The sequence below is a fragment of the Gopherus flavomarginatus genome, chromosome 3, assembly GCF_025201925.1.
Source record: "Gopherus flavomarginatus isolate rGopFla2 chromosome 3, rGopFla2.mat.asm, whole genome shotgun sequence".
Classification (NCBI taxonomy): Eukaryota; Metazoa; Chordata; order Testudines; family Testudinidae; genus Gopherus; species Gopherus flavomarginatus.
In genome coordinates, this window is record NC_066619.1 from 269,561,930 (window position 1) to 269,576,672 (window position 14,743).

Below are 14,743 nucleotides of genomic sequence, written 5' to 3' on the forward strand. Positions count from 1 at the left end.
TGCGGCAGAGATGCCCCAATTGCAGCCTTCATTTATTCACTTAGTCCTACTGCAGGAAATGTAAAGCAGCAAACTTCTGTTCTTTTCTTTTTTCTTCTTTTAAAAGATATGTAGAACACACAGCTTTGTGGTGAATTATGGTATGTCTTTGAGTGGAGGCAATCTGCTACACCAGGGGTGGGCAAACTTTTTGGCCTGAGGGCCACATAGGGGTTGCAAAACCTGTGTATGGAGGGCCAGGTAGGGAAGGCTGTGCCTCCCCAAACTGCCTGCCTGCCCCACTTCCCACCCCCCTGTCAGAATCCCTGACTTATCCAAATCCTCTGATCCCCCCGTCCCTAACTGCCCCCCTGAGACTCCACCCCCTACCCAACACCCTCTGATCCCTGTCCTCTGACTGCCCTGACCCCTATCCCCACCCGCACTCCCTTACAGGCCCCCTGGCACTCCAACGTCTATCCCCCCCCAGAACCTCCGCCCCATCCAGCCGTCCCATGCTCTTGTTTATTTGAATTGTTTTTCTGTAAGGTCACATTGTAAATAAAAAGCAGGTAGCATTAGCTCATGTAGATGTAAATAAACTTGTTTGTCTTAGCAATTGATTGAACAAGAAATAGGACTTAGTTAACTTGTATGCTCTAAAGTTTTACATTGTTTTGAGTGCAGTTAGGTTTAAAAAAAAATCTACATTGGTAAATTGTACTTTCACAATAGAGATTGCACTACAGTAATTGAGGTGAATTGAAAAATACTATTTTTTACATGCAAATATTTGTAATAAAAATAATATAAAGTGAGCATTGTACTGTTTGTATTCTTTGTAATTGAAATACATATATTTGAAAATGTAGAAAAAGATCCAAAAATATTTATAATAAATTGATATTCTGTTGCTGTTTAACAGTGCGATTAAAGAGGCAATAAATCCAGACTAATTTTTTAATCTCATTAATTTGTTTTGCGTTAATCATTTGAGTTAACTGCAATTAATTCACAGCCCTAATTAAATTAAAAATATATTTAGTAGTATATATTTGTTGCCAAGTTTGAAAGAGTCAAACCATTAAACTGGTGGAAGTCACTGGCTTAAGCGCCTATTACCAGAAATTGTTGAAGTGCTAACCTAGCTTGTGACAAGCAGTTCTCTCTTCTGCAGGTGCGGAAGAATATTTTCCTCTTTTCAGTTCATTCAACTAGTTCAGGTCAGTTACTAGTTCATCCCAAGTTAAGAAACCAATTGGGATTTTAAAAAGCTGGAAGATTTGTTTTTCCCCTTTCAATCTGCAAATAAAATGGTGTGAAAAGATGAGATCAACTAGTTCAAAAATCCTGAACATAGTGGTGAGAAATAATCAGTTCACTAACTACAGGTAATACTTCCATTCAATAAATCAGCTACCTTTAAATGAAAAACACATTTAATAAACTAACTTATGTATTCAGCATCTTTAAGATGCTTCATTTAGCTAAAATAATTATAATGCTGCTCTGGTGCATTTTAATTGAATTTTCATCCAAAAGAGTTTGACACAAATCACAAGTGAAAAATGAATCATCATATAATAAATAGTTGCCCAGGCTCCCTGTACAGTCCTAACCTATCAGTCCCATTTTCAAATGTCGTATTAAAAAAGTGATTTAAGCATCAGAATAAATGTAAGTTAAGCTTATGTGATTGCTTGCATAAATTTGTATAGTTATGATTTATCCTCTTGGTTACCAAAAAATCCATTCAATTTAATATAAAATGTTATAATTGGTTCTAAATCAACATTTTTAATAGGTTGCTTTTTACTGGTTGGTAACTTTCTTTAGACAAATAGCAAAAAAGTGCTTTAATTATTTTGGGGGGGCATGTAAAACAAATAGTGCATTTGATTTGCAAAATTGATGCTCTTCTGAAAAAGGTGGTAGACGTTTCATTAGTCATGACATTCTGGCCATTTGATTTTTGGAACTAATATTCTGATTCAAAAACACTGATTTGTGTACAGAAATAGTTTTCAGTGCCCAACACTTGTAAAAATCAGATCACAGGTTTCAAGAGGACTTTGGGTGTGCTGGGTATGAAGAATTGGATCCTGAGGTAGGAGATTTACTGGTGAGTGGAATACTCAAGAGAAGACTAGATAGCTCTTCCAGTAGCTGGGAGAGAGCATGGACTCAAGGGCCAAAAAGGGAACTAGTAGCATTGATGTCTTATTGTCTCGCCGTTTTATCCTTTAGGAAGAGGAAGCCATAAAACCAGGGGCCATACTAGTGAGTCAGAAAGGCGTGCTCTGCCTGGGTTCTGTGATCTTTCTTTTTACCTGGAACTACCAATTTAGACTTGGTCATTTCTGGCTGATATGAAAGTATGGGTATGGCTACATTTGGAATTTCAAAGCGCTGCCCCGGCAGTGCTTTGAAGTGTGAGTGTAGTCAGAGTGGCAGCGCTGGGAGAGAGCTCTCCCAGCGCTGCACCCCACACCTGTAAGGGATGTGGTTTACATGCAGCGCTGGGAGCCGTGCTCCCAGCGCTGCTGCCCTGATTACACTGACGCTTTACAGCGCTGTATCTTGTAGCGCTCAGGGGGGTGTTTTTTCACACCCCAGTTGCAGCGCTGTAAAGTGTGAGTGTAGCAAGGCCTATATCTATGAAATATGCTGAAAATACAGTGCAATCCCCTTGGGTTGAAGGTGAGGCCAGTGAGCTTTGTAAACTTTTTTTTCCTTAAGCAAATGTGGCTGACATACAGAATAAGTTTATCCAAGCTGGAAAGAATCGTCGGAGGTTTTGTCTGCTGGTACTGCTGCTTTTGGTCTGATGGTTCTCATGTTGGGGCTGCTTTTTTTAAAATGACTTCTTTTTATTTATTTATTTTTTCTTCACGGAAGTGAGCTATGGTATGTGAAGTAAGGAAGGAAATGCTGAATGGCAGTAACTTTGACTTCAAGTTTTAGGATATTGACAGGCGAGTGTGAATGTCTTTGGACTCATAGCCAAGATAGGAGAAGGCTTTTAAATGAGCCAGCACTACTGCGGCTTGTTTGTATAGAAAAATTTGCAGTAGAAGGGTCTCCTGGACCCAACCACCAGTGGAAAGATTTGAAGGCTAGATTTGGGAGATGGCCTAATTAAATATCCCTTGTTACATTGACAGTGCATGGGCATTTGAAGGCTCATACCACCATGATAAGACCTTTACTGTATCTTAGTGCATGCACAAAGGACCCAATAACTTCTCGCTTTCCTAGATGGTATGTTGTCCCCACACTGCCGTGTGCTGCTCCTGCCCTCTGCCTTGTCCTGCTCCCTGAGCCTCCTGCTTGCTGGGCGGGGGGGGGAAGGTGGGGAGAGGGGGGATCATGTCAGGGTGTCCCCCTCCCCCTTTGCTCTGACACTCCGCTTACCCCTTCTCCATATAGAGCAAGTTGGGGAAACGGACAGAGAGCTTGGGGCAGCAGCTGCTGTCTCAACTTCCTGATCCACTTAAAAAGACAATGCATTTCAGGGTACGTCTATACGACAGGATTATTCTGATTTTACATAAACCGGTTTTGTAAAACAGATTGTATAAAGTCGAGTGCACGCGGCCACACAAAGCACAATAATTCGGTGGTGTGCGTCCATGTACCGAGGCTAGCGTTGATTTCTGGAGCTTTGCACTCTGGGTAGCTATCCCGTAGCTATCCCATAGTTCTCGCAGTCTCCCCCACCCATTGCAATTCTGGGTTGAGATCCCAATGCATGATGGTGCAAAAACAGTGTCACGGGTGATTCTGGGTAAATGTCGTCACTCATTCCTTCCTCCATGAAGGCAACGGCAGACAATCATTTTGCGCCCTTTTTCACTGGATTTCCCTGGCAGACGCCATAGCATGACAACCATGGAGCCCATTTTGCCTTTTGTCGCTGTCACTGTATATGTACTGGATGCCGCTGACAGAGGTGATACTGCAGCGCTACACAGCAGCATTAATTTGCCTTTGCAGGGTAGCAGAGATGGTTACCAGTTGTTCTGTACCGTCTGCTATGGCATTGTAAATTGGCGATGAGATGACGGTTATCAGTCGTTCTATACTGTCTGCTGTTGTCATGGGTGCTCCTGGTTGACCTTAGCTGAGGTCGGCCACGGGCGCAAAGACAACGTTTGTTGTATCTAAAAATAATCAGTCCTGCCTAGAATATGGGGCAAGTGTACTAGAGAACCAGTGTACCAGAGAGCACAGCTGCTCCGTGTCAGATCCCTCAGAAATGATGAGCTGCATGCCATTCTAGGGGGTGCCCCTGCAACAACCCACCCATTGCTTCCCTCCTCCCCCAACCCTCCTGGGCTACCGTTGCAGGGTCCCCCCATTTGTGTGATGAAGTAATAAAGAATGCAGGAATAAGAAACACTGACTTTTTAGTGAGAGAAAATGAGGGGGAGGCAGCCTCCATCTGCTATGATAGTCCAGGCAGGACATTAAATGGTGGGGGGGAGAGGAGCCCAGCATCCCACTGCTATGATAGTCCAGGCAGTACAGAATCTTTTATTAAATATGAAAGGGGAGGGGGGCTGATGGAGCTCAGCCCCCAGTTGCTATGATGACGGTTACTAGGTGTTCTATACCATCTGCCAGGAATAACCGGGAGTCATTCCTATTTTTACCCAGGCGCTCCCAGCTGACCTCACCTGAGGCCAGCCAGGAGCACTCACGGGATGATGACAAGGACGGCTACCAGTCCTTCTGCACTGTACCGTCTGCCACCGGGAAAGGGAGGGGAGAGGATGCTGCTGTTCAGTGCCGCAGCACCGTGTCTACCAGCAGCATGCAGTAGACATACGGTGACACTGAAAAAAGTCAAGAAACGATTTTTTTTCCCTTTTCTTTCATGGGGTGGGTAAATTGATGAGATATATCCTGAACCACCCCACACAATGTATTTGACCCTACAGGCATTGGGAGCTCAGCCAAGAATGCAAATGCTTTTTGGAGACTGCGGGGACTGTGGGATAGCTGGAGTCCTCAGTCCCCCCTCCCTTCCTCCATGAGCGTCCATTTGATTCTTTGGCTTTCCGTTACGCTTGTTACACAGCACTGTGCTGTGGACTCTGTATCATAGCCTGGAGATTTTTTTCAAATGCTCTGGCATTTCGTCTTCTGCAACGGAGCTCTGATAGAACAGATTTGTCTCCCCATACAGCGATCAGATCCAGTATCTCCCATATGGTCCATGCTGGAGCTCTTTTTGGATTTAGGACTGCATTGCCACCCGTGGTGATCAGAGCTCCACGCTGAGCAAACAGGAAATGAAATGCAAAAGTTTGCGGGGCTTTTCCTGTCTACCTGGCCCGTGCATCCAAGTTCAGATTGCTTTCTAGAGCGGTCACAATGGTGCACTGTGGGATACCACCCGAGGCCAATACCGTCAATTTGCGACCACACTAACCCTAATCCAACATGGCTATACCGATTTCAGCACTACTCCTCTCGTCGGGGAAGAGTACAGAAACCGGTTTTAAGAGTCCTTTATATCAATATAAAGGGCCTCGTTGTGTGGACGGGTGCAGGGTTAAATCGGTTTAACGCTACTAAAATCGGATTAAACACGTAGTGTAGACCAGGCCTAAGAATGGGTCAGCTTACTTAAAGGGGCAGTGTGCATTTCTCTCTTTCCCACACACAAGGTGTTTGTCTATCTTTCTGCATACTGTCTGCCCTTCCCCCCCATTCCTGCTGCCTTGTAAAATGTGAGGCTACATTAAAAACAACGTGTTAACCCTTGAGGGCTCAGCTGAGTGCTAGTTCATTGTTTAGCACAGGGTTCTCAAACTGGGGGTTGGGACCCCTCAGGGGATCATGAGCTGTCGGCCTACGCTCCAAACCCTGCTTTGCCTCCAGCATTTATAATGGTGTTAAATATATAAAAAAGTGTTTTTAATTTTTATGGAGGGAGTAGCACTCAGAGGCTTGCTATGTGAAAGGGGTCACCAGTACAAAAGTTTGCAAACCACTGTGCAGCAAGGCATTCCCAGGGAAATATCCCATCCTCTTCCACCCTCTAACTTCACCGCCTCAACCAAGCTTCACAATCATCATAGCTGTGAACAGTATTAAATACTATGTGTATATCTATATAATATATAGGTTTTTTTGGTCTGGTGAAAAAAATTCCCCTGGAACCTAACACCTCCCCCCTTTACATTAATTCTTATGGGGAAATTGGATTCGCTTAATATCGTTTTGCTTAAAGTCACATTTTTCAGGAACGTGACTACAAGGTTAAGTGAGGAGTTACTGTATTGTCATTCTGTGCACACTTGCTTCTCAAAACAATGGTGTGAGTTCCTATCTCAAATTAGTAGATAGAACAGAAGAGCACCTCACTCTTAGTTTAGCACAATGGATTATATTACATATTAATAAACTTATAGACTATGTAACTGGGAATATTCAGTTTTACAAGATGAACATGAATGAAATAATGCTCCCTACCAGTCTCAAGATTAAAACTTTGAAACCTAAATTAGTCCTGGGATCCTGAGACTCTTGCTGTTTCTGGAAAAAAAAATTGTGTTTTTATTAAGTAGCTAGTTCCAAATGCATTTGCAGATATAGAAAATATAGGATAAAAAGTATAGACAAAAGTCTATAAGACATGCAGGCATTTTAGTGGGGTACGATATTTTTAAAGAAAGCAAACTGTCCTTGCACTACTCAGTATCTTAGTTGTGAATGTGAAGTTCAAGGTTTTAAAGCTGCCAGTTGCATTTTGGTGGTAAACAGCAAAAATGCTCCATTGCCCAAGGATGTTTACTTAAAACTGAACTTGTATCTGGAAGGAAGCCTCTGAACAATACTATCTTTTTTTTTTGGCTTACTACCAAAAACAAGGTCTAAAAAAAGGGCAGGTTTTTAAAATTATCAGTCCTTCCTCCCCATCCCCAGAAAAACTGTACAAGAATCTGAGTTCTAGTAAGGTTATTAATTTGCCTTTTAGTTATTAGGAGGCTTAATATCAAGCTGCACTACATATCTGAGACAAATCTAGTCACTTTTCCATCTAAATTTATAATAACTGGGAGGAAAAACATTAAGGCCTTGTCTACACTACTGGGGTAAGTCAACCTAAGTTATGATTCTCCAGCTATGTGAATAACGTAACTGGAGTCGATGTAGCCTTAGGTTGACTTACCGAGGTGTCTTCACTGCCCTGCATCAATGGGAGACACTCTCCATTCGGCTTACCTTACTCTTCTCACGGAGCTGGAGTGCCAGAGTTGACCAGAGAGCGCTCTTCCATCGGTTTAGCAGATCTTCACTTTGCATCGATAGTAGCAGCATTGATCTCCCCGGTAGTGAAGAGAAGCAGAGTGTACAAACTGTCCTTACTATGCATTAGGTTTGTGTTTCTAAGGATTTTATAGAATGCACATATAGTAACCATGCTTAGAAACCATGTTAACATGATGCATCTGATCAATATTTACAATGATTTGTATGAAAAACTGTAGCTGTTCTTTGGCAATCATTAAATTTTATTGTGAAAAATCTACTTTTTAAAGGGCAAAATCCGCAGATCTGCTAAAAAATCAGTAAAACATAGCAAAGTACACTCTTAAAGGGCAACAAATATTTTTCTCCTATAAATGCCATAATATGTTTATCCAGTCCTTAGTTATGTATTTGAGTCTAAATTTGTGTTTACCTGAAAGACTGGAATGGCTTTAGTAAAGCTGTTCAGGTATGCTGAATTTGCAATATCATAGGAGCATGAAAATTCAGACAGCTTCTTAAATTTCAATTTCCTGCTGTTTTAATAAATTTTAGGTGTGGATCCAAAGCTTTTATTTATTTATTTATTTATTTTTTGTGGGGAGGGCAGAGTTAGAGATAGATTCATTCAACTTTGGAATTACTTTATTTAGTTCATATTGCAACCCAGGAAATACTTGAAAGCTTTTTGGATTCTTGTATAGCATTGTACCAAAAAACGAAAACTTAATTTTTTTAAATTATTAGTAACTTAGACTGAAGAATATAGGTTTTTTTTAAGACTCCCAACCAGAAACATGGTCATTCCATTTATTATATATATATAAGAAAACTGGGAACTACAATATTTTAAATTTTCCTTAAGGCTTGTGCTCACTGCCTTTCACACCATGTATAGTTGTATGGTGTTGAAATTTTTTTCTGATTAATTTCAGTACTCATCTGAGAAGCTGAACAAAAGTGGCAGCTTGTTCCCTTTCGAAATCAATGGTAAGTTGTTTTTTTTTTTTGTTCCCCTCCCCTTGAAATCATAGCAGTATTTTACTGAGGTAATTGGTATAGTAAGCAGCCTTTCTATTGAAATAAGGTGGAGGGGATTGGAGCATGCTCTTACAGGGCGTCCTTGCTTATGCGGGTCTTGGAACAATACTGGGAATCACTGGTTGTCAATTTTTGTACTTGTGATTTGCTTTGCGTAGTAAAACCCCTTGTTACATGTTTTTGTTCAGTATCTGTTATGTACCCAGTTTTGTCTTGTCAAGACTTTCTTCAGAGCAGAAAACCACACATTAAACTTCTTTACACACCTTCATAAAAATAGGGCTTTGCAATGTAGAGTAAACCACATATTCGCTCTCAAATATCTGTTAACGTGATGCGAACAATCGAAGTTCATGTCCAGTGTCTTTTGATGTAGGAAAACCTGCATGTATGTGGTGTTTTGTGTGTGTTTTGTTTTTGTCCTGGGATATCTGGTTACTGTTCTATGTTTCTGCTATCTTACTGCCATGTCATGGTTGTATTTTTATATCTTTGATGATGGGAAAAGTTGACATTTTACATCAGCTTAATTTCTTTATAAGGTGTAGTACATTTCATTTACTCAGTGGGATTGTCTCCTGAGATACTGATCTTTTGTTTCTTTGAGATTTCTGAGGGAACAGCAGTCACACAATCTTACAACAGCATCATACAAACACTAGTCTCAGCGCATTTACTGTAAAAATCCATCAGTGACTTTGAGCAATTATTTCTGTTTTTTACATGAACCAGCCTTTGTAAGAGATCTTAAAACTAGATGCTAACAAAATTTGCATTACAGTAGTATCTCAAAGTCACAAACAGGATCAGGGCCTCACTGTATTAGGTGCTTTATTCACACTGTGTTAAGGATGGTTCCTACTCTGAAGAGCTTATAGTTTAAGGCAAAACACATATGACTGTCCCATCTGAAAGACTGGAGGAAGGAGGACAAAGGAATTCTAATTATATATTTGCATAGGCCAGTTGTCTGGACAGTTACAGTTGTAAGTTGGAAGGGTCTCTTTGAGTAAACAAGATGTGGAAACTATTGGAAGATCCTACTGGCCATGTAGCATATACATCTTGTAGCTACTTGAGTTTGCAACCCTCAAAACGTTTTAACAAATCAACTTTTGACTGTTAGGTTTTGTTTTTTTTTTTTTTTAAAGTACCAACTGCAGTGGAAATAAGAACTGCTAAACTGGGTAAAACCAATGATCTATCTAGCCCAGTATCCTATCTCTCAGCATGGGCCAGTATCACAGCTTCAGGGGGAGCATACTGAACAGGGCAGTGGGAATAATCCACCCCGCTTTCCCTTCCAGACTTCTGGCAGTCAGAGGTTTAGGGTCACCTGTGAACATGGGTTTGCATCCCTGACCATCTTCAAGATCCATATGTAAAATATTATTAATCAGTGAACCTAGACAACTTTTTACCTCTAGCTTTAAAAGTAATACTCTGCTCTAATATACTTTTAGTATAATGAAGACAAACTTCATCTTCTCATTACAGGCTTTAAAAACTTACTTGGGAAAGACCTTAGGGTGTCCCAAAACTTTAATTCATCCTTTATTACCACAGCCCCTGGATGAGTGAAATTTACTTGGCTAATTGGTTTAAATTATCAAATTTTCTAACCAAGCATGAAGAGCTGTTAACTGGCCAGCAGGACAATTATATGCCTTTCAATTTGCAAATCCTAGGCCTCTGTTGTAGTTCCTCTTATGCTTCACTCTATAATGTAGGGGAACAGCTGTAAAATGTGCAAAATGTTCTCAAAGAAAAGCTTCACAAAAGAGTGAGGCTTAGCTGGCAGACTTTTTTTCCAACCCAGCATTGCCACTTCAGATCATAAGAAGTTGTACGCTATGGGCTGTCTGTATTCACAGTAAAATTTGTATAAGAGTTTTTAAAAAGTGTAAAATAAGGGGAATGGTGGCCTTTAATTTAGGGCTTTCAGAGGCTTTGTGTCATGGATATGAATGGGAGGGACAAATGTTTCACGATCCAAAAAAAAAAAAAAATCTATTTTTTAAGCTTTTAGTCACATTATAAAGAATGAACACACATGACATAAGCCTTGGATTTCCATAATGTGGTGTCTTGAAGGAAAAAACATTACAAACCTATAACTATTGGGCTTTACGTATGCAGTATATCTCCATAATGGAGGAAGACAAAATGATCTGCGGTCCCTATAGACTTAAAATGGTCATAGTTATTGGCTAGATTTTAATTGGTGTTTAAGCAAAAAGAAAAAAAAAAAACCCTACAACCTGCTGGATTGTTCACAAGATTTGTTGAACCAGCTCCGCCCTACTTACCATGGTTCAATGCTACTGGTCTTAATGTCAATATATTTTCTGTAGTCTCTGAAGCAGCAGTAAATTTGCCATTACTGCTTATTAATATCAACATTATTTATGTTCTTATGAATGTACAAAATGGTGTGCTGAGAATACTATGCTTTTGTAAGTGACTTAGAGCTAAACTATCCATAGCTCTTAATGTGCAAAAGTAATTCACATTTTCACAGTTGCAATACTGAAGTACAAAGGTTGGTATTAGGGTACAGAATGCTAATGTTACTTCAGGAAGACTTCAGGAGAATTTGTGTATACTGTTTTTTTTAGTGGTTTTGTTTTGCTCTGAAATACCAGAGTTCTCCAGTAGTAATCTTCTCCAGTAGTAATCTTCCCCTTCAGAACTAGCTCATGTTAGAGGGTTGGATTTTGGTGAAGATGCGGAGTCAAGTGTCCCCTTCACAGCTTGTTGTTTTCTACCCAAATAATATCTCTGTTAATGTAAGCTAACTGTATCCTATTTTTCTCTTTCGTCCCTTACATTTTTCTTTCTTAGAAGAGAGCCCTTGGAAAGCTTTAAATGGGGGTTGTCCAATCCAAGCTGACGCGACCAAAAATTCATCTTACCCTTTCCCAGTGTGCCCATTCATTAGAGGCACAGCTAACAACGTGAGTCTGCAATGGCAGCAGGAATCTTCCAGCACATCTATGGTGTCAGGATGGATAAGTGAACTAAATCTTAATGAAAACTCGGGGCAGCCATTGGCGCCACCTACCAAACGCCACTGTAGGTCCCTCTCTGAGCCAGATGAATTGGCTCGTTGTCGGTCACCATGGAAACCCAGCAGTTCAAAAGTCTGGACTCCGGTGTCAAAGAGACGATGCAACAGCGGTGGCAGTGCCACCTTGCAGCGCTGCAACAGTCATGGGAGTGCAAACTTACAGAGAAGCACAAGTATCAGCTTGCCACAAAATGTTCTGTCCTTAAATAACGTCTTCACTATCACCAGCTTCAATACTTCTCCAGTGCCCCGACCTTCCTCTGCGAGCAGCGGCTTTGTGGACAGTAGTGAGGGAAGCACAAGTTCAAGTATCCGTTGGAATTCTGGAGGACCTTGTGACTTTAACCCTCGGCGTCGCCTCTCCCTCTCACAGGAGCACATCACCGAGACAGGAAACCTCTTGCCTTCAGCCAACAGCACTCCCACCTCCACACCAGAGCTCAGCCGGCGTCAGGGCTTGCTGAGATGCCGCTCACAGCCTTGTGTCCTGAATGAAAAGAAAAGCCGGCTAAAGCGCAGACGAGAGGAGGATGTACGGTGGAATCGTCCATCTTTAGACTTTTTTAAAATGACACGGGTGAGATTTTACTTTCTTCGGTAGGGTGTAGAAGTGAATTATTGCATGCAGGCTATTTCTAGAAAATAGTTGGCTAAATCAAACTTTTCCGTGGGTGTGAAAATCAGATAAATTGGTGTTAATATTGGTTGTGTAATTTCAGCAGTACATCTAGTCTTCTGCCTCTTGCTAACTTCATCTTGTAGCTACCTATAACTCTCTGCTACTAAGGCCCAGCTTGTGCACTGCAGCCTGTTTCTACAGACTACAAAAGGCTGCATAAAAACACTTTAATAGAGTTGGGGCAGAAAAAAAATTTTAGGCTTGCTTCTGAAATGTCACAGAAACTTCAGGGAAGAAGTGGAGGGAAAAGTAGTCAGTTAAGTCTGTTCCCATGAGATGGGATTAGGTGCAGTAGTGAAACATTCTATTGTGGTGCACATGTGTTCTGGTTAAGTAATCCTTTATGGCTCTAATACCTCTGTAAGTCAAAGAAAAAATGAGTCAGAACATATATTGGCCGACTACAATAGCATAGATAAATGTGCATCAGAAAAACCTGTAGGTGAATAAAATTAAAGAAACTGCTAATAAAGAGACAACAGTGGAAACAGATGTATCCTCATAGGGCTTCTCCAAACATTGTCCCACAGAAGTAGAAAAATTCATTCTTGAGACCAGCTGTACAAAATTCTATTCCCCCACTCAACTGGGCGTGAGAATTTTCTTTGAATGAGTAACCATTTTTTTTCATTATCTGCATGATCATGACCTGGGGGAAGTGTAGACTTTGTACATGGGTTAAAATTTTCATAACTGTACAGTGCTGATGTAGATTTAAGTTTAAAAATAGAATCCCATTGTTTGGTGTCCATGGGAGCAATATCAAGTACTATCACTTGGGCCATAGAGAGAAATCTGGCATTGTGGTGTCATCATAGGTCAGCATCATCCACACCCTTTAATGCATCTTCTATAACTTCATTGGTACCAGTCTTGGAGAGGTTCATGTAACCTGCCTTCCTCTTCAAAGGAGAGCTATCCTAGTGATAGCCTGGTGAGGGAGACAGTATAAAAGGATGATAATGAAAGATAAGATGAGAAATTTTAGCGTAAGAACTACCTAATCTTTCAAGGAAAAAGTTGAAAGAAGTGGGACCCTGGAAATCTGTGGTTACCAGTTACTGGTGAATTTCAGATGAAGACATAGGGAAGTTCTGGTAAAGTGCTGTGGGATGAACTTTCAGCTATTGGACATCTTTCAGCTGGACTGATTCTTACCTTTATTGTATTGTGGTAAGCAAAATTAATTTGGCAGATCAAATATGAAATAGGCAAATTTCCTTGGTTTCAGAAAGGTAGTATTTGTTACCAGAGAGCGTCTGAGCCCAGAGTAACCTCTAAGACTGGTGGGAAATGAACGATTGGGTAATTTTAGGTACAGTAGCAGGAGTAGGATAGCCAGATATGAATAAAATTGACACCCCTCTTCCTTTAGTAGACAATAAGTCTTAGTCTTCTGAAACTGGTCTTTCCTGAGATTATCAGACCATTGGTCAGAGGGGTAGTTTTAGTTCATGAGAATCATAATATGAATTTTATATGGGTGGGGGTGGAGAGTTGGAGTTACGTGATCTTAGCCCATTTAAAAGGTATGTAGTCTGTGCACCTTTAATGAAAGTAAACACTAGTTAAGAAAACCAATCATTCTGAGGGGTATCAATAAATTTCTAGTGTACTAAGTGAATTTTTTTCAGCAAACCTTCATTAACTATAATGTCAACCTCTTAAGCTAGCCCTTTTATTTATCCCCCAGATAATTTGAAGATTCTCTTTGATAAGATGTTGACAAATATATTTTTGTATTATGCGAGTCAGTGCTTTTCTTTTTATACTAATTTTTATTGGTTCTCTTTCACGTGAAGTAATTTTGAAAAAAAATTAGTTAAAAACTATACAAAACTTGGATTTGAAATGAGATCTTGGGCCTTGATCCTGCAGCAAGTGTCAGCAGGCAGTATTTAAACAAAGCTTGATGCAGTATTGGAGCCAAGAAATCTGCTCCTTGCTGAACTCTCAATTATTACATGTCTTTCTGGCTTTAGTCACAAAATATCAATAGATTGTGACACTAATGTGTTTTTATTAATTTTAACTTCATCTAAAATATGCAGTTAGGCTTATTGCAAATAAGTCTTGACTAATGAGTCATCTAAGATCTTAGTGTGCTAACGATTGGCAGAAGTCTAAAACAGATTATGGAATTAGCTTTTATTTACCAAAAAAGCTTACTGTAAATTAATGCTAACTCATTAAAATACAATTTATTTCATTCCTCTAATAGGCTGTAGGATTTGGGGGAAATTATTTGCAAAAAGCTTCATTTTGGATAGTTTTTGATTTGCCTAATACTGATGAATCTGACCCATGTAAGAAATATATCCGAAGGGGCAATCTTGGTTTTAGTCAAAAGTTGCCCCAGTTTCTCAGACAGTCTATAATAAAGACTGCCAAACTGAAAGCTAAGCACCTGCTTAAATTGTCTAAAATAAGAGTATTTCAGAAACTGAAGCCAATTTGCATTTTCACTACTAGTAGTTCAGTTAACTTTGTCCATTATCGATCTATTTGTAATTTTTGAATGACTGACTGACTGTTTTTCAGTATATAATATTCATATACATATGTGGTATAGCAGTCTTTTCGAAGGAAGAAACCCTGAGAAATGTGTGCTTTAATTTCTTGAAACTTTTTGTGATAAAGGTCTGTTTTCTGCTAGTAATGTCTCTGCACCCTTACGTAGGGTTAACACTATTGCATTATCCCTGCACATT

At 40.2% G+C, this 14,743-nt stretch overlaps 2 protein-coding genes across 4 annotated transcripts in view; both read left to right on the top strand.

Annotated features, from left to right (window-relative positions):
* Positions 1–14,743, top strand: part of TMEM129 (transmembrane protein 129, E3 ubiquitin ligase) — a 415,719-nt gene that overhangs the window by 145,310 nt on the left and 255,666 nt on the right. The window lies entirely within an intron of this gene.
* FAM53A (family with sequence similarity 53 member A) overlaps positions 1–14,743 on the top strand; it is a 97,563-nt gene that overhangs the window by 28,772 nt on the left and 54,048 nt on the right. For 2 of the 3 annotated variants that reach the window (XM_050947814.1, XM_050947815.1), the window contains exons 3-4: positions 8,178–8,232; positions 11,128–11,930. In XM_050947814.1, coding sequence (XP_050803771.1) covers positions 8,178–8,232; positions 11,128–11,930 — 858 coding nt within the window. The remainder of the gene's footprint in view (positions 1–8,177; positions 8,233–11,127; positions 11,931–14,743) is intronic. The other variant, XM_050947816.1, reaches the window with a different exon arrangement.